Raw genomic sequence first — 25,133 nt, 5'->3', positions numbered from 1 at the left:
TATATGTTTTTATTTATCAGGGCCTCAATAGCACTTGTGTGGTGCTCACCAACTTCTATTATAAAAACTGCAAGTGACAACAAAAATCCATCCATCCATCTTCTATACCACTTATCCTTTTCAGGGTCGCGGGGGAACCTGGAGCCTATCCCAGGGAGCATCGGGCACAAGGTGGGGTACACCCTGGACAGGGTGCCAGCCCATCACAGGGCACAATCACATACACACTCACACACCCATTCATACACTACGGACACTTTAGACATGCCAATCAGCCTACCATGCATGTCTTTGGACTGGAGGAGGAAACCGGAGTACCCAGAGGAAACCCCCGCAGCACGGGGAGAACATGCAAACTCCACACACACAGGGTCACGGTGGGAATCAAACCCCAACCCTGGAGGTGTGAGGTGAACGTGCTATCCACTAAGCCACTGTGCGCCCTGACAACAAAAATGAAACTAAGATAAATCATGACAGATGTTTTTTTTTACCATTATAGTGTGAAGGGTGCCTAGACAGAAACAGAAACTTTCTTATGGACAAAAACAGACAAACATTCAAGCCCCTCTAAATCACCCCAAACCATTATGTTATGTGTCATGGTTTGACTAGACCTAGGTAGAACTTCTTGAGCATAATTCATAAGATATGTTTGGCACAAAAACAAGCCAGCTTATCACCCAAAGAACACCATTGACTTGAAGAGGGCTGTGCACAGGATATCTACTCACAATGTGAGGTATTTTACCATGGTAAAGTTGGTTTTGTATTGGACATTCGCTGACATTCAAGCTTCTCTCTTCTATTTCTTAAAAAATAAACACACATAAAGGACAAAATGTGTAATTTCTCACTCCGGAGTGGGCAGAGAACCAAATACAGTTGAACATATTTTACAAATTTCTCCCGTTAAAGCCAGCTGAAGCCAATCTTTCAGCAATGCAGGTCATCAGCACTTTATAATAATGGAGTCAGTAAGGGACTGTCTAAAAAGTGCATGACCTGGCAACTGTATAAAATTCTACCAAGATTATCGTTGTCTACTTGGCAGGATATCTAACGTATTGCAGTGTTAGAATACAGTATAGATACAGTATTTGTTTATTTTTAAAGCATATAAATTTATTAATGATTATTAATGATATACATTTTTATTACACATATAAGCTTATTGTGCCATAAAAAACCCTTTTTTTCTGTAAACAAATAGAAATGACAGTCAAATTTTATGATTCACTCCATTATGCGCCATTCTTATCAAAGACAACTCTATTTTGAAAATGATCAAGGGTTCATTTTTTTCGTTTAAAAAAGAAAAATAATTAATATTCTACAATCTATTGCTCATGGGAGTTACACATGTAAAAGTAATTGCAATATGATACTGTTCATTATTGCTACTAACTACAGCAGATTTTTTTAAAACAGTTTTTTAAAAAAAAAAAAAAAAAAAAAAAAAAGAAGAAGAAAAATAATCAAAATTCAATAACTTTTTGACTGTATGAGTTTCCCATGTAAAACCAAATGCAATTTTATACAGTCTATTATTGCTACTAACTACATGAAATAGATTTTTTAAAAACTTTAACAATTTTTAAAATAAATTTTAAAAAAGAAAAATAATAAAAAATTCTATAACTTTTTGACTGTATGAGTTTCCCATGTAAAACTAAATGCAATATGATACTGTACATTATTGCTACTAACAACAGCAAACAGATTTTTACATTAAAAAAAAAATTTAACAGAAAAATAATAAAAATTCAATAACTCTTTGGCTGTATGAGTTACACAAATGAAACTGCAAAACCAAATGCAGTGTTTGCTGAAGCTGGAGGCAATAATAGACTGTATCATATTGCATTTTGGTTATTGAATTTTTATTATGTTTCTTTTTTTAAATTAAATAAAAATAATTTTAAAAACCCCCTGAGATTTAAAAAATCTGTTTGCTGTAGTTAGTAGCAGTAATAGATTGCATCATATTGCATTTGGCTTTACATGTGTAACTCATACAGTCGAAAAGTTATTGAATTTTTATTATTTTTATTATTTTTTGTTTGTAATTTAATTAAAAAAAAATTAAAACTGAGTTTTTAAAATGTTTCCTGTAGTTAGTAGCTGTAATAGACGGTATTATATTGCATGTATATTGCATAATTTTTCTTTTTAAACAAAAAAAAGCCCTTGATTATTTTCAAAAGAGTTGTCTTTGATAATAATAATAATAAAAAAGAATGGAGTTTAATATAGTGATAATCATAAAGTTTGAGTTTATCTCTATTTGTTTACAGAAAATCTTTTTAGCAATAAAAAGAACATTTTGAATAAAATTGCCAAATCAAGGTGCTAAGTTGGTAGACCCTTACTCAGATACACTGAATGCGGTATTATAAGCAAAAGGAGCTTTATCAAAAGTATTAGTCCTAGTTAAAGGGTGTGCACATTATAAGTTAAATGTGGACGAACACCAGACATAATTTATCTTCGTTTCTTTTTTTTTTTCTTTTTCCATCACACAAACCTACAATATATCCACTGTAGTCAGATGTGAATTGACCTGAATAATTCACGCTCAGTCACTTGAGCTTGCTCAGTCAGTACTTTTGCTTCTTTCCAGGTAACAGATTTATTTGTAATGATGCACTAACAAAGCGAATGAAGCTTAATGCGTAGTGAATGAACCACGTAAGTGATTCATTTGGTCTGAATAAACAACCAGGTCATAATTGTATGTGTTTTACGGTATGTTTACCGAACTTCGACATTTTTCGTCCTACTGCGCTCTTAGAAAATTCTAGAAAAAGCTCGAGCGTCATTTCCGGTGGAATATTCTAGTGAGCGGTGCTGCGTCTTTAAAATGTGTCGCACTGAGTTCGTGTACGCTGATGTTTCTGACAGGTGATGCGAGCACTACGACTCATATCATTGCACACTAAGACTCTTTTTGGTCACTGGGGAAACAGTTGCAGGTTGTAAAAAAGAAAAAGGAAAAAAAAAAAAAAAGGATTTATTATAATTTTTTTTTTTGGTCTGGAGGAATAAAATCCGCTTCGAGACGCGACTTTCACCACAGTGTTCGTTTTAAAGTCTGACTCGCATCCCTGCATGTCCTTACCGGTAAGTTTTAAAACAGAAACCTGGATTAAAACAATGTTAGTCTTGCTTTCGCTCTCACTCTCTATATAAATAGCATATAAATCATAATTTAAGACACATTTTAGTTAGCTCCATGTCATAATGTAAGCGGGTGTGAGGGGAATATATAATTATGTTCCTTCTCAATAATGTTGCTGCGAATATAACGTGATTTAAAGCCTTTGAGGAGGCGGACAGACAGACAGACAGACAGACAGACATATTAGTGTCTGTGGTCCTGAGAAAGAACCCTTAGCTGTATTCTCACAGCGGGTTTCTTTTTTAATTTTTTTAATCATCAACAAAAAGCAGTATTTCCGTTAAAGTTCACCAGCTCTTTCTACTCGTGTGCAATGGTTAGGACGTTAAATGTGTTTATGTGACGTTTAGCCTGTACGGTGGTCGGTCATGCGGTAGCCTAATACACAGAAAGAAGGGTTTGATTTTCTGCTTGAAGGTGTCGCGCGCTTATAAGTTTAGGCGAGAGCGGCGCGCGACACCTGAGCTCGCGCTCTGCTCTCCGTTGTAAGCCCTGTTTATACTCGGCGCGTTCGCAGTAGCGCGAGAGGGCGCGCGGCAGACGTGGCGTCATCGCGTAGTGGGCGGTCCAGCGCGTCGTGTTTCTGTAAGTTTCCGCGCGGATCCGCGTCCGAAGATGAACGAGTTCGAGGCGGCTCGTGCCGAACAGGCGCGACTGTACGGGTATCTCTCCATCAGCATCAGGTGCGTTTTGAAGCATTGAAGTCGGACCGAAAATAGAGTTTTGTCCCCGAGCCGCCTTATTAACTAAAGCAGTGGTTTTCAAAGTGGGGGCCGCCAGGGGGCGCCCGGGGGCCCTCAACAATTTGGTTTGAAAAATAAATACATGATTTGTTCTATGTATGCATTACTATAACATGTTATTTGTAACAATACATATTAAAATCACGTTTGCTATACCTAACTTTCTAATTGCTAAACAGACAAAACATCAACGTGAAAAAGGGAGGATATATTCAGAAGTCGGTATTTTTAATGTGTTTTAAAGACCTCTTGCAAAAGGGGGGCCTCGGTCAAATGTTAATGCCATTTGGGGGGCCTTGCCCTGGAAAAGTTTGGGAACCACTGAACTAAAGTACTTTTTAAATTTTATGTGTGTAAAACTTGTTACATTAAGAATTAACATACATGGGTTTTTAAAAATTGTGATTTTGATTTGCTTTGTATACTGTTGAAAGAATAAAGCCAAAGCTGAAAGTTTTATATATATATAAAATCATGTTTTCATTCATCATTCTTTCTTTTGTTTTGGAAGAAAACAAAAAAAGTTCCAACCCTTAAAACATGGCTGACAGAATTCACTGGTACATTACACTTAGAAAGAATGAGGTGTATCTTAAAGGATAAAATATTATTGTTTGATAAAATCTGGTCCCCTTTTAAGTTGAGATTAATATGATTAAAATTTTATTTATATATATATATATATATATATATATATATATATATATATATATATATATATATAATCTTCGTTTTCTGCTCTTATTAACGGATAGCGCTGTGGGCTGAGTTTATGGGTAGGAGTTGGGTGTGTTTACTGTCTGGTATGTAATCGACTGACTTTTTTTTCGTCCTATCTTTCTCTCTCTATTTATTTGAACCTTTCGGTGTAATTATTATTTCTTTTATGTGAATCTTTGTTTCATGCACATTTGTTATAGTGTAAGTTTTATGCCTTTGCATCAAAAGAAAAGTGCAGGTACAGATTATCTCATAAATAAAGTATTTGTTGATTAAACAGACTTGTATTAAACAGTATGTATTGCATATGTATAATGGGGGCAGTGGTGGCTTGATGGTTAAGGCTCTGGGTTACTGATCAGATGGTCGGGGGTTCAAGCCCTAGCACTGCCAAGCTGCCACTCTTGGGCCCTTGAGCAAGATTCTCAACCCTCTCTGCTCCAGGGGCGCCTTATCATGCTCTGCGCTCTGACCCCAACCTAACATGTTGGGATACGCAAAGAAAAATGAATTTCACTGTGCTGTAATGTGTGTGACCAGTAAAGACTCATTATCATTATAATGTATATGTATGAAAAGGAACTAAGAAACATATTAAACCCCAGTGAGAACCATAACATATAAACAAACCAAAAAAACCCCCAAATAAATAAAAAAACAACCTTATGTCCTTGGTGTCACGTATCGAGGTTGAGCCAGAAGCAAGTGCAGATAATGACATTTATTGAAACAAACGTACTATGAAACAAAGACACGAAGACAACTTGGTATAACACTGTGGCATGAAACAAAACACCAAGACATGAACAACAAGAGTCTAGGACAACGAAAGACAAGCAAACAGTGCAGACCAGGACTATATATACACACACACGAGTGCTCATTAACAAAACGTGAGTCAGGTGCAGGTGGTCATGTGACAGCTAGTGCAGTGCAGTGGCTGATGGGAAGTGGAGTCCAGAGCTTCTTCATACATGACAGAACCCTCCCCCAAGGGTGCTACTCCCGGAGCGCCCAAAATTATACGTCCTCCATCTGGTGGTCCTGGCCCCCTGGGCAAAATGTCCCCAGCAGAACCAGGAGGCCGAGCGGCTTCCACAATGGCACAGGGGGGCAGAGATACTTCCTCGGCTGAACATGAAAGCAGGGCGACGTCCTCGGCAGAGCATGAAAGTGGGGCGACGTCCTCGCCAGAGCATGAAAGCGGGGTGACGTCCTCATCGGTGCAGGGAAGCGGAGCGACGTCCTCAGCGGAGCTGGACAGAGGAGCAACGTCCTCTGCGGAGCAGAGAGATAGAGCGACGACCTCAGCCGAGCAGGGAGGCAGAGCGACGACCTCAGCCGAGCAGGGAGGCAGAGCGACGACCTCAGCCGAGCAGGGAGGCAGAGCGACGACCTCAGCCGAGCAGGGAGGCAGAGCGACGACCTCAGCCGAGCAGGGAGGCAGAGCGACGACCTCAGCCGAGCAGGGAGGCAGAGCGACGACCTCAGCCGAGCAGGGAGGCAGAGCGACGACCTCAGCCGAGCAGGGAGGCAGAGCGACGACCTCAGGCGAACAGGAAGTCTGAGCGGCGTCCACCGCCGAACAGGAAGTCTGAGCGGCGTCCACCGCCGAGCAGGGAGGCTGAGCGGCGTCCACCGCCGAGCAGGGAGGCTGAGCGACGTCCACCGCCGAGCAGGGAGGCAGAGCAACGACCTCAGCCGGGCAGACAGGCTGAGCGAAGTCCTCGGCGGAGCATGAAGGCAGAGCGACGACCACTGCTGGGCAGACAGGCTGAGCAACGTCCTCGGCGGAGCATGAAAGCGGCGCGACATCCTTGGCGGAGCATGAAGGCAGAGCGACGACCACAGCAGGGCAGACAGGCTGAGCGAAGTCCTCGGCGGAGCATGAAAGCGGAGCGACGTCCACGGCTGACCAGGGAGGCTGAGCGACGACCTCGGCTGACCAGGGAGGCTGAGCGACGACCTCGGCTGACCAGGGAGGCTGAGCGACGACCTCGGCTGACCAGGGAGGCTGAGCGACTTTGAGGTAGCTGAACAGTGGGGAATCCTTGAGTCCGGTAGGAGATGACGCGACGTTTCTTACGGAACGTGGAGGCAGAGCAACGTTCTCCACTGAACATGAAGGCTGAGCGAGAGCCATAATAGGGGAGAGAGGGTGGGAGTTGGTCTCCGCCCTGACCACAGACTCCCCCTCCTGTTGGCGTGGCATGGCGTAGTCCTTTGTGAACATTGCCGGTGGTGACCTGTCCCGCCACGGCAGCCCGAGCATGCGGTCATTCTGAGTGAGTAGTTCATCTGTCCTTCTTCCCTGCCCCAATAGTGCTCTATACCACTCCTCATATGCTGCAAACCAGGCGTCCATCTTGGTGATCTGTTGCTTCTGATAAATGGTCTTTCGTTCTGTCACGTATCGAGGTTGAGCCAGAAGCAAGTGCAGATAATGACATGTATTGAAACAAACGTACTATGAAACAAAGACACGAAGACAACTTGGTATAACGCTGTGGCATGAAACAAAACACCAAGACATGAACAACAAGAGTCTAGAACAACGAAAGACAAGCAAACAGTGCAGACCAGGACTATATATACACACGAGTACTCATTAACAAAATGTGAGTCAGGTGCAGGTGGTCATGTGACAGCTAGTGCAGTGCAGTGGCTGATGGGAAGTGGAGTCCAGAGCTTCTTGATACATGACACTTGGATGATTTAATGCCGATTTACAGAGTTATACACATGTAGATCTGTTCTGGACTGATAAAAACAAGCTCTGCCTGCCAGACCATTTGCTTCCACAAGACATGTCTGTGTTACTCTCTTGTTTACTTTGTCTCAACCTAAGTAAATTAGTTCACTAAAAGTGTTTAATTACATGGCTACAATACTATTCATGTTGGGGATTAAGCAGTAAGTGGTCGGTTTAGCTTGTTGAGAATTTGCTAATCTTGTTTAGCCAGTACATGATCTGGGATTTTCACAGACAGCAATCTCTAGAATTTACACAGAGTGGTGCAAAAAACAAAAAACATCAAGTCAGTGGCAGTTCTGATGAGAGAGGCAAGAGGAGAATGACCAGACTGGTTTGAACTCACAGGAAGGCTACAGTACCTGGGCTACAACAACAGAAGACCACATTTGGTTCCATATATATGTATATGGACCTTAATATATACGGTTAATTTGTGCTGGAACAGGATCCAGTACCTCTCAGACTTGGAAGTGCCTGTTTTCTGGAAATCATTTATCAGAATCTCTGTAGCTTTTTTTTTTTCTTTTAATAAAAATAAAAAAAGAAATAGTCATCATAGTAAAATCATTTCAATGTATGATCATTCTTCATGTGACACCTCCCTTCCAAAAATATACAGTTAGCTCATTTCCATTATGACTAATTTGTAACTAGTAATCATAGCATACTCATTTTGTTAGTTACATCTATTCACATGTCATGGATATGGTGAAAAAGGCAGCTGACTTTGTTGTTATTTCTTAAAGAACTAAGCTAAAGTGATGGGACAGAACAAGATACTTAAAAAAGGGAAGGGGTGTATTGTTTTGTTTTTTATTTCTGAAACCGTTTTTGAAAAAAAATGTTTTACAAATTAAGTATTAACTGCTACTTTATTATGAACACCTGTACACCTGATCATTCATGCAATTATCCAATCAGCCAATCATATGGCAGCAGATTTATGCATAAAATTATGCAGATACAGGTCAAGAGCTTCAGTTAATGTTTACATCCAACGTCACGATGTGATCTCAACGATTGTGGCATGGTTTATGGTGGGAGATGGGCTGGTTTGAATATTTCAGAAACTGCCTATCTCTGGAATTTTCATGCATAACAGTCTGTAGAGTTTCCACAGAATGGTGCAAAAAAAAAACATCCAGTGAGTGGCTGTTCTGTGGGGAGACACCTTGGTCAGAGGAAAATGTTCAGACTTGGTCAAGCTGACAGGAAGGCTACGGTAAATAAAATAACCACTTTTTACAACCATGTGGTACAATTCTGGCCCTCCTTGCATTAGTTTTCCATTATGTTGAGTTTCCCTGTGCTTATCCTGTCTGTTTCTCCTCGTGTTCCAGGTTCACTGCTCACGCTGCCTGTTTGCTCCCTGCCTCGCTTTTCCTGTGGATCTCTTGCTTTGCACTCAGCTCTCCCTTCCCCCGTGGTGCATTGGCTGTGCACTCATCTCACACATGGCGGACCTGAGTTAGAATCCTGACCCCGACTACTCATTATCACACTCCTTTTCCATTCACCCCAGTTTCCACCCCAGTTTCCTTCAATAAATCCTGTTAACTTTCAGTCCTGTGTCGCTGTTCTACATTTGGGTCCCCTCGTCTCTGTGTTCTATATAACAGAACAATCTGGCCAACTTGGACCCAGCAGAGCCAGTTCCTCTGTAGTCAACCCTGTCCCATCAGGGAACCCTCCTGGTTCGACATCTCCATGCACTCACTGAGAGCCACCAGGCCATGATGGACCAGCTCGGGCTCCTCCCCCAGCAACTAAACAGCATCCTCCCCAACTGGCCCATACACCCCCTGACCCAGTCAGCCTGCCCTCTCCCAGTCCACCACATTAGGAAGCACGTGTCCCAGACCCCATGCCACCGATGTGGCTAAGGTGGCTTTACATCATGGGGCTATTGAGGGGAGATGACATAGCCTGTGCCACTGCCATCTGGGACAGGCAGCCAGCGCTGTGGTCCTCCCTCATCTCCTTCACCACCAAACTTCAGAGAGTTTTCAACCACCCAGAGCAGAGATGCCTGCTTTCCCTCTTCCAGGGGCCCCCCATTGTGGCGGAGTTCTCTGTGGAGTTTCGAGTCCTGGCTGCTGAGTCAGACTGGAATGAAGAAGCACTCGAGGGAGTTTTTGTGAATGGAATCAGTGATCGGATGAAGGATGAATTAGCCCTAAAGGTCGAGTCAGACTCCCTTGACCAACTAATCTCCCTGGCTATCAGGTTGGATAACTGCACATGTGAGTGGTGCAAAGAGAGAACCAGGCAATCCCAGGCACCTTTCACCTCCAGTTCTCTTCTTTGTTCATCTGCCAATCCTGCCCCGAGCATCAGCCCTGTACCAGAATTCTGTCACCTAACTCCAAGTCAACCGTGGAAGAACCCATGCGGCTGGGTCGGACCCGGCTTACTGAGCAGGAGAGAAGATTACAGACAGGCACATGCTTCTATTGTGTCTAACCAGGCCAAGCTCTGGCTAACTGCTCCTTGCGTTTAAAAGGGGTGGGTTCACCAGTAGAACAGGGGCTACTGGTGCGCCAAACAGCCCCCCCATCCCGCTTTCAGATTCCTTCCACCCTGTGCTACAACCAGCTCTCTGTTCTCCTCCTCGCACTTATCGACTCAGGCACCAAAGATAACATCCTGGATAAGGGGTTAGTGTCACAGTCTGGCTTACTCATCGAGTTCCTGGATCCTCCAATTACTGTCAAATGGGAAATTCCTAGCTTGGATCACCCATCACACTTCCCCATTGGTCCTTGTGCTTTCCATGAACCACCATGAGACGGTTTAGCTGAACTTCATCTCCTCCCCAGGTAACCCGCTGGTGCTAGGCTATTCTTAGGTGAAAAGACACAACCCCCAGCCAGGAGGGTTGCTAATTGCAGCACTTTTTGTCACTCTTTTTTTTTTTTTTTTTTTGCCTGAAATCAGCCTTTCCTCCCACTGCGGCCAACACAAGTTCCCTGATGCCCACTCCTCCAGACCTCTCCATTGTGCCTCCCAAGAAGCACAACCTGGCTGAGGTTTTTAACAAGGACTGGGGCCTTTCCTTACCACCTCATCACCCGTACAATTGTGCTATCAACCTCCTCCTTGGGGCTTCCCTCCCCTCTGGTTGTTTGTATAACCTGTCTGGTCCTGAGAGAGAGGCCATGGAGAAATACATAACGGAGTCCCTCGCTGTCAAACTTCCTCCTCCCCACTGGGTGCCGGCTTCTTCTTTGTAGCCATGAAAGATAAGACCCTCCACCCTTTCAGTGATTACCAGGGCCTCAACAACATCACAGTGAAGAACAAGTACCCCCTGCCACTCCTCATCTCCGCCTTTGAGCTGCTGCATGGGCTCACTATTTTCACAAGGTTGGACCTGCGGAACACATACCAATTGGTCAGGATCAGAGCAGGGGATGAGTGGAAGAGTGCATTCAACACCCCTTTAGGGCACTTCAAATACCTGGTCATGCCCCACACCAGTGCCCCAGCTGTGTTTCAAGCTCTTGTCAACGACATACTTTGGGACATCCTGAATCGCTTTGTTTATGTTTATTTGGACAAAATTGTAATATTCTCCTGTGAGCTCACTGAGCACATTCTCCATGTCTGTCAAGTCCTGCAGCGGCTTCTGGATAACTTGTTTGTCGAGACTTGCTTGTTTGTCAAAGCTGAAAAATGTGAGTTTCATGTTCCCATGGTCACATTCCTGGGGTACGTTATCGAGAGCGGGTGAGTTAAGGCTGACCCTGAGAAGATCTGGGCTGTAGTCGAGTGGCCCAGATCCACTATTATCAAACAGCTCCAACGGTTCCTTGGGTTTGCCAATTTTTATCACCGCTTCATCAAAAACATCAGCTGGGTGGCAGCACCCCTCACTAGACTCACCTCCACCTCTACGCCCTTCGTATGGACCCCCAAGGCTGAGTCCGCCTTCTCCAAGCTGAAGGAGTTGTTTACCTCTGCCCGTGTTGATTGAACCTGACCCCTTGCTGCAGTTCATTGTAAAGGTGGATGCCCCTGACTCAGGCGTGGGTGCTGTGTTCTCCCAATGATCCATCCCTGACCAGAAGCTCCATTTGTGTGCCTTCTCACGCCACCTCTACCCTGCTGAACGTAACTATGATGTGGGGACTCATGAGCTACTAGCCATAAAGTTAGCGTTGGAGGAATGGAGGCATTGGCTTGAGGGGGCCGAACACCCATACATTGTTTAGACCAACCACAAGAACCTGGCCTACATCCAGTCCACCAAACATCCAAACTCCTGTCAGGCATGCTGGGCCTTGTTCTTTGCTGTACATCATTTCTTTGCATGTGCCTAAGACTTTTGCACAGTCTTACAAATGCTGTAGAGTAAACATTCCTTCAAAAATAACAAAATTAACTGTTTCTATATTTTTTAAAAATACTATAAGCAGTATTTATTAATAAACAAAACAAAGTAAGTATTTGGTGTGACGACCTTTGGCTTAAAAAAAATTGTCTCGGGTACAATGTGTGCAGTTTTATAAGTAAATGAGCTGTAGGTTTGACTGAGCATCTTGCAGAACCAGACACAGTTCTTCTGCAGACTTTGACTGTTGCACTTGTTTCTTATTGTTGGAGCCAAACACAGCAGCCTTCATTATGTTTTTGTTTTTTATCCTGAAACATGGCCTCTTACAATTTCTTCAGTGTTGCCACATTACTCACTTTTGTGAGATATATAGAGATACTGATTCTGTAAGAAATGTGTAATAAATCACTTGTTATATGGTCTTTTTCAGCTGCTGTGCTGTGCAGAGACCGAAAAGCCCACCATGATCCTGCTAACTCCATCTTCTGGTATGGTTTCCACAAACTCTCCAATCTCAAAGATTAGTTGTTAGCATGTTCATTTCTATGTCAAATACAGTAGTTGTTCTGTGGTTTGTATGTGGTTTGTTGCTGTCAGTGGCTCAGTATGGCGAATCGGTTGGTGGGAATGATGTGAAGCCATGTGCTGTGGACAGCTCCACCACACCTTTGTGTCAGCGTGTACAGTGGAGTTAAAGGCATTTTGTGGATATATTAACCATGTTATGCATACATTATTGCTGTTTTGTTTTCAGTGTTTTCAATAACAGGATAACAATAACTATAACAGGATTGTGTTCTACATTTGCTCAGTGGTCAGTAATGTAGTTCCAATTCAGTAGTTATTATAAGGAAACCATATCAGGCAGCCATCCAGAAATGCCCATAGAGCTTAATCCACCTAACATGATGATAACAGACCAGACTCAGAGAGAGAGAGGGAAAATCCATGTGCAGAGGCACTTTATTACAAAGCCACAGTCAACTCACAAACCAATTTAATGTCATTGACCAGCCAGTAGCCAGAGCACGAGTGGTCACAATACAATCAGGTCAAAGAACAATCTGAAAGAGAGATAGAGGGTCAAACACGGTAGGATAACAAGGCTTAAAACTTACACAATCTCAGTGTTTTTGGCAAGATTTTGCAATGAATTAATGATCTTGGAGTGTTTATGTACGTGGGAGTCAGGAAGTGAACCAGAAATGTTTGACATAGGTCATGTTAAAACTCTGGGGACTGTGACCTCTGCTGGTTGGCAGGACTGGCGTTACAGGACATAACTACTGATACTCCTGAAGCCAAATCACCTCTCCTACCTCTGGGCCTGGGAGCAGGTTGGTCCGGATGTTCACGATGGAAATCTGTGCTGAGAGCTGGGTCTGGAATGTCACCCGCACTGACCCAGGGGCGTTCTTCAGGCCAATACCCCTCCCAATCCACAAGGTATAACATGCGACGGCCCTGTCACTTGTAGTCGAGTAACCTCCTTACAAGGTAAGCCAGTCCACCCTCACCTGGTCCACCCGTGGCTTAGTTCCAGTCGAATGCCCCTGTGCAAAAGAAGACAAAACAGGTTTGAGTAATAATACATGAAAACTGGGTGAGATTATATGTGATTGTGACAACTCCTCATGATAAGAGACTGGATTCATTTCTCTTTTTTTTTTGCTGAGAGTTCACCCATTGGCCAATTCCCACCCACTAGCCAGCTCTCTATCATATCACAGCTACTAACCAGAGATGGTGAAGGCTAACATGTGCTTCCTCCAAGACATGTGAAGTCAGCCAACTACATGTTTTTTTGAACTTGTGCTCATGGTGTGTCACAAGGCAGCGTAACACACTCGGAGGAAAGTGCTATCCGGCCTCTTTCACATGCATGAGCTCACAGACGCCTACGACTGGCTAGTGTGACTGACCCAGATCGTACAGTCAGTTTTGCTCCCTTGGACTTCCAGACACAGATGGGGATTCAAACTTGATCTCTGGGTGATAGGGCGAGTGCTTTTCTGTTGCATTATTTTCTAGAAAGGACATATGAATCTGGGACTTCCAAAAGGGAATTCTCAGACAGAGATCCCTGGTGGACAACCAGACAGTTTGCCCCAGGCATAGTTGTGGATGCAGCCTGTGTTTCTTTTCAACTTGAGACTTTCTTTGGATTTCCTACTGTATGAACACATGCTGCTTCCCAGGTCTGTTCACTCCTTCTCATCAATTCATCGGGTCTTCTGATAGGATTTTGATTTGGTTCACCATACCATAGAACTAAGGCAGGTTGGTATCCTACTTGAAGTGTGTGAGGCCAGTGGAGAGGTGGAATAAGCATTTCTGCTTGTACTCTGCCCAGGGTAGGTGATGGCTCCAGTAATGCTGTTTATTGGAAAAATGTGATCTTCCAATTTCTTGATTCATGCACTCAACTTTTTTTCCCGACCATTTGTTTGTGGATGATAGCTGGATGAAGGCTGACATTAATGGTAAGTAGTTGACAGAAGGTGATGAGTTGCGCTCCCCCTCAGTAATCCCATAATATCTAAAGATCTGCCTGAAGATTGTGGTATAAGAGTGGTTCTTGTTTGTTCACAGACTGAATATGCTTTGACGTAATTAGTGACATCCAAGGAGAACCACCGGAACTTATTGGTTACAAAGGAGGACACCCTGCCCCAATCCTACAAGCATCTACCAAATGGTACCATTTTTGTGGCAGAGCCTTATGAACTCCTCCATGAAGGCAGAGATCTGCTAGAACTGTTGAGCATACCCTCCCAGAAGGTGGCCTTGAGAAGCAATGGCCAAACTCAGATCCCGATTTAGTACTTTATCCACGGTGTTAGGCAAGTCTTCTGTATTAGATCAAACTCGGAGAGCATCATGATCCGTGCACAGAGGTGCTTTAATACAAAGTCCAAACATATTGAAATCACAAATTCAGTTAACATTAATGTACAATCAGACCAAAGGACAATCCAAAGGAGTAAACCAGGAGGCAGAGGGTCAAACTTATCATAAATGATCAGTAGGACAACAATGCTCAGAACTTACACAACTGCAATGTTTGGCAAGACTTCACAATGAATGAATGGTCTAGGAAATATTTATATATTGTGGAGTCCGAAAGTGAACCGTAAATGTTTGACAGAGGTCGTGTTAGAAGTCTGGGTACTGGGGCCTCTTCTGGTGGGGAGGGGTGATGTCCTTGGCTGGTGTTATACTAAGCCTCTGCCTGTATCAGGCACGTAATGTCAACCTAATGTCTATGCAGATGTATGTATTTTTTGCTCATTTGGAGATTTAAAAAAATTCATGAAATAGTTATACTGTATTGTCTTTTTTTAAAGCCCCAATCAGGAATTTGTGGTTGTTGAGCCTCCAATATGTCTGCAAGAAGACAAAACCCAGTAGGACTTATTAGTTCAAATTAGTAGAACTATCATTAGTAAGTACAGTGGATATAAAAAGTCTACACACCCCTGTTAAAATGGCAGGATTTTGTGATGTAACAAAAAAAAACCCCAACAAGATAGGGTCATTGTGAAATTTAAACCTGTTAATTAAGGTGAAAAACAATAAGAATCACTTTAGTTGTGGAAATGAAAAATAAAAAGTGTACAATAACCTGGTTGCATAAGTCTGCACATCCCTAAACTAATATTTAGTTGAAGCACCTTTAGATTTTATCATGGCATTATCTTTTGGGGTAAGAGTCAATCAGTTTGGCACATCTTGACTTAGCAACATTTTGCCATTCTTCCTTGCAAAAGCTTTCTAACTCCGTCAAATTGGCTGGCCATCTCCTGTGCAGAGCCCTCTTCAGATCACCCCACAGATTTTAGATTGGATTTAGGTCTGGACTCTGGCTGGGCCATTCCAAATACCTTGAACTTGTTTTGGTGAAGGAATTCCTTTGTTGATCTGGAGGTTTGCTTCAGGTGAAATTCCTCTTCATCTTAAGTGTCTTCGCAGAAGCCTTAAGGTTTTGTGCCAGATTTGACTGGTATTTGGAGCTGTTCATTATTCCCTCCACAATGATTAAAGCCCCAGTTCCAGCTGAAGAAAATCAGCCTCAAAGTATGATGCTGCCACCACCATGCTTCCCTGTGGGGATGGTGTTCTTTTCATGATGTGTAGACTTTTTATATCCACTGTATAACATGAACATATCTAGAAGTAGTTTGGTGATCTTTTATTACTTCCTTATTGGGGCTTTGAAGATTCCTAAAATGTTACAATTTCTAAAACAGCTACTCGATATGATAAACATGATTTAACAGGCATCTCTGACACTGGCTTACACACTCAAATGAAAGGAGGTAAAAGCAAAACCAGCATCGTCTGTTGCACTGTCACCCCTTTTATGCGGTGAGCCACCGAACATTTCCTACTATATGTAATAACCATTTGGCTGTATGTTGTAATTTTTTCTTTGTTTTGTCAACAGTATGATGCATAAGCAATTCATTATTTACTGTTTTCTAACTAAATTGTATTAGGGATACCACAGTTTATTACATGAATTCACCATTTATCTTTAAATTAATTCAAGCAACTGAATACACCAGCCAGTAATGGTATTAAATGATCGCTGCAAATGGTGTAGTTGTATAAAAAACATGCCACGCAGGCTGGCTAACATTTGTCCTATTTCTCATTAGGCCTCTTAGAACGACTTCAGTATTCACCAGCTCCACAGACAAAATGTGTTGCAAGTTTTAGCTGTACTTTCAAATCACGTGTCTGGTGAGGTTCGATCAAAGTAAAAAAAAAACAACAAAAAAAACAAATAATAAAAATTTTAAAAATTCAATTAAAATCGTTAAATGCAGATTTTTGGTGAATGATGTGCTGTTGGCTTGTGCTGTGTCTGATTGGTTGTTTTCTTTCAGATGAAGAGTCGCTTGCAATCGACTGGCTTTGGAATCACGTCAAGTTCAGGTTGCAAAACGCAATAGTAGGAACCCTGCATTAAACTTTTTTGATGTCTGTATAGCTGTTAGGTATATAGTTTAAAAACAAGAGATGATATTTAGATGATAATGTCACTTAGCTTACATGTTCTCTATACTCACTATAATCATTCACCGTTTATTGAACGAAAGCCATTTCTGCATGTGTCCTTGCATGCCTCCAGTCTACCCCCATCTGATAAAAATGACGTTATTGACAGGGAATAAAGGTGTGCTTCTTTTTCTCTGCACTGTTTTTGTGTTGAAGGAAAATGGCAGCTCTACTGTCCATATGGATTCTGTTATATTCTGACATAACACTGGAGTCAGTTACTAGATCTCCAGACAGAATTATAGATGACAGAGCTCTCCTAGACCAGGCATACTTTATATTAATACAACCATTCTTCCTATGGATCTGTGCAAGTGAGAGTTTTGGACACATTTTCACAATTCCTGGAAGTGCAGACAAAAGAACATCATTCTGGTCAAGGAAACTGCCATCTATATTTTTTGGCTGGAGCTTAAATGACCGTTTCTGATGATGTTTTAGAGTAAAATATCAGTTTAACGAAAATGACTGCATTTGAGGTTTCATGCTAAACTGTGAATCGATTATGTTTGCAGCTTTTTGTGTGTTTAATTGTGTGTGTGTGTGTGTGCTCCTTTAGCAAAAAATGATTATCCAGCCTACGAAGAACTCCATTTACATTTTAAACCCACTGATTTGCTTAAGGACAAAGAACTCTTTGTATATCTTCATTAAAAATCTTTGCAGCGTTTCAGTGACACAAAGTCAGTGAGCGGTTTTAAGATGCCAAGAAGAGCCCTGTTTTATTTTCTTCCCCTAAGCCATTAACAGTTAAGATCCACCTTTGTTTTCACTACAGAAAGGACAGTGGTCATGTGACCCTCTCAATAGCGCCATTTCTGAGCACTGTGTACTGTAAATATAGCGCCTATTACATTTATTTGTGTAATATGTGTTTATGTGTCACTACAGAATGGGCAGTAGGGTTGCCTAAGGAGTAATTCACATGAAATAATTCTAGTAGACTTTCTTTGATCGTTATAAAGATTGCTGGAGTAAATTTCTGTTAACAAAAGGCTGTGCGACCCAGATCTGTGGCTGTGCATAATTCATAGCGATGAATGGTGATAATGTATTATTTACGCTAGCTATCTAATGGAAACTGATCAGCATTTGTCATCTGAAATTTAAGCAAACAATTCAGTCTGCAAAATCCACTCATGAAAAGATTTATTCATATTGCATTGTTCTTTTTTTATTCTTATAACATCTGGTTCCTATAATTATCTAAGAAGTACATACAGTGAGGGGGGAAAAGTATTAGTACACTTTTGTTTTTGTTATTTAATATACTTCCAGTGCATATATCCACTTCAAATTTAAAAACGTCTTTTAACTTTGACTTTATAGGGAAAAAATGTTCAGACACTACATTAAAAAAATGAAAAATTTGGACGTGGTGTGATTCTAAAAGACCTGTGCCATTGTTTGGGAAGATTAGGAAAACGCTACAGACCCATTGCAAAGACCTTCAACATCCCTGTTGGTATAATTGGTTCAATAATACGCAGGTGGAAAGTTCATGGAACCACAACTAATCGCCGCAGGACACGTGAGCCGCAACACGCTCTCCTGATAAGGATGGAAACGAGCAGGCACTTGAAAAGAGTTGCAGGACGACCTGAAAGCAGCAGGATCAACAGTTACACAAAGAACAATAAGCAATAAACTGCACCACAGTCATCTCTGTTCCTACACCCCACACAAAACTCCTCTGCAATAAAAAAAAGAAGCTTTTAGACAAATCAGAACATGTCTTTGAACAATATACTCTGCTGCAATTAAACAAAAATAGAACTCTTGGCAGTAATTCAGCTCATCGTGTTTGGAGAAAGAAGGGTATGGAGGTGAGAGCATCAAATTATGGGGCTGCTTCTCTGCAAATGGTGCTGGAGCATTACACATCATTGAAGGAAACATGAATGGAGGGATGTACCAGGATATATTACAGCAGAATTTAATCTCCGAGAAACTGAATCTGGGAAGACGCCGGTCCTTTAAACAAGACAAAGACCACAAACGTACAGCCATAATAACTTATGAAGGCCTTGCATGGCCTAGCCACTCTCCTGACTTTAATCCCAGTGAAAATTTTGAGAGGATTTTGAGTCCTCGCATCCTAGGGATTTTGAAGATGATTTGCTAAGAGGGATGGACCAAAATTGAGCCACAATTCTGCCAAAAACTAATCACTTCTTACCATAGACATCTCAAAGCTGTTGTTAATTGTTGGTGTCTGGATAATTTTTGGTGTTTTTTTTTTTTGTTTTTTTTTAAACATATCTTTGTTTATGCTTATGAATACATACTTTTTTGTTCTTATTTAAGTACAAAGTCAAAAGACATTATGCGTGTAAATTTGAAGCGGATATATGCTCTGGAAGTGTTTTAAATAAGAAAAAGTGTCTTACTACTTATTTCCCCTCATTGTAACCTGAGCAGCTTTTATTGCCTGGGGGTTATTTTTACTAATACTTTTTCACTAATACTTCTTCAGCGTATGTACAGCTGAGCCTTTTACATCTGATATTCCGACTGTGGGATTAGTTGTGTGGAGAAGACCACGCCTTAACTTTTTAAATGTGTATTACACCACAGCGCTGTTAAAATCTCCCATCTTGATGGGTCAGAATTTGTCGATTACTTTTCTATAACAGCGCGGCTCAGGCAGTAGTGCTGACGACTGTAGTTCAAATCATAGGCGTATATTAATTCGCTGGTTCTAATAGTCAGTTGTTTCTATAGTTAAAAAAAAACACAATCAAAGGAATAAAACCATTCATGACGGGCCGTTATTGGAAAATAATCAATGTTATGGTTGAACTGTTTTGTCACACAGAACCATATGATTCCAAGATCTTGTTAACATTAGCGCAGATGCTCAATGACTCTAGAGAACGATTTGAGATGGTTTATGCTAGCACTGTCTTTCCTTCCTCTAATGATGTACTGTAAAGTGAGTTTCTTTATATAAAGTATTTGATTGCCATTCTCGTTTGACTTTATGGTTTGTGATTTTTTTTTTAATTATACCTACCCTGCTCCTTAAACAGCTTTTTTCCCCCTTGTATATGATTTGTTAATGAAACAAGCTTTTCAAGAACCTTTACATATGTAAGCTATCCATGCTTTATGCACGGTGGCAAGATAAGACGTATATGCTGTTATTTCCATTTCTATGCAGCCAATGTTACAACAATTGTATTGTATGTAAATGTCTTGTTTTGGCTGTTAATTTTCTGTTTTTTTTTTTATGTGTATATATTTGACAAAAGCTCTACTTTTTGCAGGAGAAAAAAAAACAACACATTTTGGTTTTTTCCAATAAACAGCACCTTTATTTTCCTCGGGAAAATGTTTGTGGAGAATGTTGTAGGGATGTGCGAATATGTCAAAGCATTACCATTAGATAACTGTAACTATTTCTGGGCATGTATGTGCGTATTGTTTAAATTAGATCCAGTGATGACCTGGGATCAGATTAGCACCTGACTTCACACCTTTGTACCTTAAGCTCATCTCATAGCAGTGTCAAAACACCAGCTGCTGTGTAATCATTACCCCTGTTTGGTCTCAGGCTTTTTCCAGCGCACCAGCAAACTGTTCCTAAGTGGAAGGGCCAGTTGGGTCCAGCTCAAAGAGTTTGCCCGCAAAAATGCTGCCAATGCCTTGTCTGTTGCCAACCTGGTCATGGGGATGGGCTCCATTCTCTGCAGTCTCAATGGGTGAGGTGTTTATGTACTGCTGGTTAAAGTTGAAGCAAACTATGAAAACTGAATAGAGTAATGTTGTATAATAATAATAATAATAAGAAGAAGAATGTCTACACTGAGTATACTGTAGACAATTGGTCATTGTGCATTATATAATATAATTTACCCAAGCGGATTAGTTTTCCTAATAGTTGACTTTGCTGTACTCTGCTGTCACTCTTCAAAGAATAATTATTTTTAAAAAGCTTTTGTGTCCTGACACAACCTCTGCTTTGTTTTCACCTCTAAAACCTTCTCTTACATAGGCACCATTATGCTGCGTGTTGGCTGGTGCTGATTGGTTACCTGCTGGATTTGGCAGATGGTGCGGTTGCCAGGCAACTGAATGCTTGCTCAGCATTGGGTGAGTGGACTGTGCCTATAAGACTGGCTACGAAGTTGTAGCAAAACTCAACCTGAAGCAGAGATTAGTTTCCTACTTCTACTTTCTAATACATGTTGGATTTTTAGTCATCATTTAACTCAAATTTGTCTCTCTACCCACGTTTATATCTAAAATGTTTTAATTGAATTCCTCCTATAAAAACAGGCTTTTTTTTTTGTTCATACTTATTGTCTTACTTTGTGAGCCTAAACAACCAGGCCAAATCCCCATCCTATGTGATTGTGAGCACGGATGCCTGAAATAGCTCGGTGCTGCTCTCACTGTGCTCACCATTTTTGGGTGCTTTGTGATCTCAGCGTGGTTTTTATGTGTGACTTTGCTGTGAGGTGTTGTATTGCCGTCTTCCAACTACCCTTTTATGTCAATCGAACAATCACTTGCCTTTTACGGCTGGCTAATTCCACAGGCTCTGGCTCCAATTGTCTCCTTTGTCCCGGCGCTTTGGGAACCCAGCATATCTAACATTGCTGAAATGGTTGACCTTGAGATTGGAATCCCAGTGCACTCACGTGGCACTGACCAAAACATGCCCTTCCCGAAATGTCCTAAAGTGGTATGAGATGGCCGTGGAAATTACCTGGAACCTGGTGCAGCCAAAGAGTCTTCGATCTCAGAAGTGAAATTGCGCCTTTAAAGATTACAGTGAGAGGATTCACGACAGTATTTCCTGTAAACCCTTGACAAAGCACCTCCTATTCTTGTCAATTCTTTTTATCATGGGATTGAAAATAATCATCGTAGCACAGCGAGTAAAAGATTTCTATGCAGTTCAACTCATCTGTGGCCTCTGTTTTCTCTGTGTTTTAGGAGCCAAACTGGATGATTTTGCCGATTTCACAACGTTTGGAATAGCAACGTCACTGCTCTTAAGGACTCCCAACATCCTGGATAACGTCCTCTGCATGTGCTACATGCTGTCTGTGTTTATTCGGCTTTGTTTCTTCTCCAGTGGTGAGGAAACTTGACATTTCCTGCTGTTCCTTAGCAAATTGTTTCTGTATTTGAATGGATAGCAGCACAGGACCGCACCCCCCCACCACATCTCCCCTAAACGTTTTCAGATCTAACACTTTGCTGATTTTCTTCATGCTTACATGCATATGTTGATAAATGCCAATCACCCATAAATTACCAAGTGCATTCAAGGCACTGATTTACAGTTAGTGACGGCCACAAAACTCCATGAATGCTCACAAAGAGCTGAAAACAGCAAAAAAGACAATTAAACTATGATAGAACGCCTCCTAAATGCAGCATTTTAATTTTCCAGTAATGCAGTTCAGCCACTGCAGTGCATTGGCTAGCATAGACATAAACAAATGGTTCCTTCTTTTATAGGGTGCCTTTACTTTTGTCCTGTGTATTCTGTAAATAAAAGTGCAGTAACTCATTGACAATTATACGATTTGAAGCTGATCAGTCAAGTTTCACATTACAGAGTCTCCTTATATGTAAATTTCCACAATCTCAGGAATTCTTGTTGGATACAAATATTTTTTTCTGAACTAACTGGATTTTTCAATTTTCATTTTTTTCAATTAATATGTAAATGCACCTGAGAACGATTTACAAATAAATGTACTCATGTCCAGCTTGATAAACGTCGTTCACATGGAGCATCCATTCAATGAAAAAATCTCATCCAAACCAGAAGAAAAGATCGAATGTAACGTGAATGACTTCCTCTATCATTTGCAGGCATTCCTTTTATGTATCGTGGCCTGCCGTGCATCTACTCGTCCGCCATTCTCGCCTGCCTGTCTCTCCTCACTGGAGGGAACATGGCTGTGCTCCGGCTCACTGCCGTGGCCATGATCCTCTTCATGGTCAGCCAGACTCTTTACCCCCATGACCGGGTGCTGGAGTCACAGGCCTGGAAAAAGGTGGTCTATGCTGGAGGTATAAATGCTCAAATTCTGTTTTTCCCCCTTTTTTCCCCCTTTCTTTTTAATAAGCCTCAAATTCAAATTGCACTCATGTAGGAGGAGTTATTTGTTTTTGTTTAGACTGGCAATGTAATCTCATGAAGTATTGACTTGATGTGACATTCTCCAAACTATCAAAATATACACTATAATTTAAGATTTATCTAAAGTTTCATGTACTATATACATCAATGGTTCTTGAAGTTGGGTCTGTGGACCTTCAGGGGCCAATGATTTTTTTTTTTTATTTAGTTACATTGGGGGAAATCAAGCCACGGTTATCAAAGTTACTGTATTTATTATTGAAGTCTTTCCCTGAATTCACACTGGATGTCAGTAAACTAAGCATTGCATCAAGGGTTACATCAAGTGTCATGCCAAGCGCTCAGTTTGTTGTAAAAGAGAGATTAATGGAATTAATTAATGGAATGGTTAATGTTTAATGGAACAATGGAATAACTCCGGTTCAAGAGATCCTTGAAACCCCTGCCAATAATCCCTTGTCTATCCTGTTTACTAATTACAGTCACCTGTTGCTCATTACTTTGCTAGTGTCCTTTATAAACGTCCTTCACTTTATAACTCACATTGCTATGCAGGATTATATAACAGGATATAAGAACACAGTGAGGAAATCCGCTCGAGCCTCCACTAGAGGTCGACCGACTGATTTTTCAGTCCAACAAGATGGATTAGCTAACGTGAGCTAGCTAGCAAATGGTAGCTCAGTCAGTCATGACTCACAGCTCTAAAATCTTTCCCTGACAATGGTAAAATGAATATACTGGTGCAAATTCTGCAACTACAGTTTTGTATTTTACACATTCATTAACAATGCTGTACTTATCACTTTGAGGTAGTGTTTGATGCACCATTTTAAGTTGCACTAAAGGTAATATCTCTCGACGTGCATGCTCTCGACATGAGCAGGCTTCAAAACTGCAGAATTCGAATCAATGACTCCATGCGTTCCATTCATATATACCATAGCCAATAACAACCACCTGGATGTAAAGCACCCAAAAACCAAAGGATTTGATACCCAGACTGGGTAGACCCAGATCAGTGGGTTTCTATGGCGTTTCTGCTTCTCTTACATGTCAGAGTGAAAAAAAATAGACTCGGAGTGTAAAACTAGTTCAGCGCTGTATGCGATGCTTGATGCCATGTGCCTGGTGTGAATTGGCCTTTAGCCTGTTTGACTGGTCTGGTCTGTTGAATGTAATACTATATACACTTTGTCATTTTTCCTCCAGGTATTATTGTGGTCTTCTGCTCTTCATTCCCTCCTGTGTGTCTGTACTATCTGCTATGGTCAGTTTCCTACATTTTGTTCCCAATGTCCCTGTGGAGCTGCAAAGTGTAATGGGCTACGATGTGTTGTCCAAACTACGACACTCCAGGCTTGAAGAAAGCCCGTATGGCCCAACAGAAGCATCTTTGCAGCCTTGGAGTATCAAACCCTGCTCAATCCCCAGAACCTCTGGACATTGTATGCTGCTTTTTTTTTTTTTTTTTTTTTTTCCTTTTCTTTCATTATTATTGTTGAGGTGATAAACTTTGGGGTGCAGTGATGAAATCTGCCTGATCTAGAGGACTGATGGACTGACAGTGAAATTATTTTCACTAAAATCAGTTTGTAAAAAGGCTGACTGCTGACTGCGAAACACGTTTCTATTTGGGTGAACTGTGAACTGTGTGTTGCGTTCACAGAGGTCTCTGATGTGTGTCACTCTTGAAATGTACAATGGATTCCACCACAACTGCAGTGGGGTGATATTATTTTGGTGAATTTTATTCATGGGGAAATTATGAGAACAATGTCTTGTATATATGTACCATAATTGGTATTTTCATACTAGTAACGCAGATATTTTATTAAAAGGGAAATAAAAAAAAAACAGAAGCTAAAGCATGAGTGTGAGAAAACCTTAGGAAAACTAAAACTCAAATGGATAAAGTGTCTTCTTATTAGTCCACTGACATTTTTAAAATACAATCAGTTGAAAAATGGTGTATTTTATTATTCAGAGGGATCAAAATGTCATTTGATTCAGATTATTTTTTAACTGCCAGTGTCTCTTGATCTGCTTTGTGACATGTAGGCAGTGATGCATAATAAAAGCCAGTACAGTTTGATGAAGGTTAATGCTTGAGTAACTTTATTCATCTAATTACTGGATTAAATGTCATTTTGATTAAAAAAAATGCACATCCTCCAAATTTGTCCAGCTGTTGAATTTTGTGATTTCTGGCATGTTCATTTGAGACT

General features: G+C 41.3%; 1 protein-coding gene across 4 annotated transcripts; it reads left to right on the top strand.

Annotated features, from left to right (window-relative positions):
• Positions 1-2,797: 2,797 nt before the first annotated feature.
• Positions 2,798-25,000, top strand: tmem269 (transmembrane protein 269). Of its 4 annotated transcripts, XM_053643122.1 has the most exons (8): positions 2,798-3,123; positions 8,520-8,621; positions 12,166-12,223; positions 20,356-20,503; positions 20,797-20,894; positions 21,744-21,887; positions 22,635-22,835; positions 24,118-25,000. In XM_053643122.1, the coding sequence occupies exons 1-8, from the start codon at positions 3,112-3,114 to the stop codon at positions 24,225-24,227; spliced, it is 873 nt and encodes a 290-aa protein (XP_053499097.1). In that variant the 5' UTR covers positions 2,798-3,111; the 3' UTR covers positions 24,228-25,000. The 4 variants fall into 4 exon arrangements, with proteins under 4 accessions (XP_053499097.1, XP_053499100.1, XP_053499101.1 ...); XM_053643125.1 differs by lacking the exon at positions 8,520-8,621 and having other exon boundaries at positions 2,800-3,123; XM_053643126.1 differs by lacking the exons at positions 2,798-3,123; positions 8,520-8,621 and adding an exon at positions 3,134-3,864.
• Positions 25,001-25,133: the final 133 nt, after the last annotated feature.

This window comes from Ictalurus furcatus, chromosome 15 (genome assembly GCF_023375685.1).
Source record: "Ictalurus furcatus strain D&B chromosome 15, Billie_1.0, whole genome shotgun sequence".
Lineage (NCBI taxonomy): Eukaryota > Metazoa > Chordata > Actinopteri > Siluriformes > Ictaluridae > Ictalurus > Ictalurus furcatus.
Note: the sequence above shows the minus strand (reverse complement) of the source record. Positions and strands in the feature narration are given on the sequence as shown.

Bases quoted from the DNA above. Each gene is read 5' to 3' on its own strand.
- tmem269 (XM_053643122.1), top strand. The intron at 8,622-12,165 runs GTAAATAAAATA...GGTCTTTTTCAG, and splicing joins AAGCTGACAGGAAGGCTACG to CTGCTGTGCTGTGCAGAGAC. The intron at 21,888-22,634 runs GTGAGGAAACTT...TATCATTTGCAG, and splicing joins GCTTTGTTTCTTCTCCAGTG to GCATTCCTTTTATGTATCGT.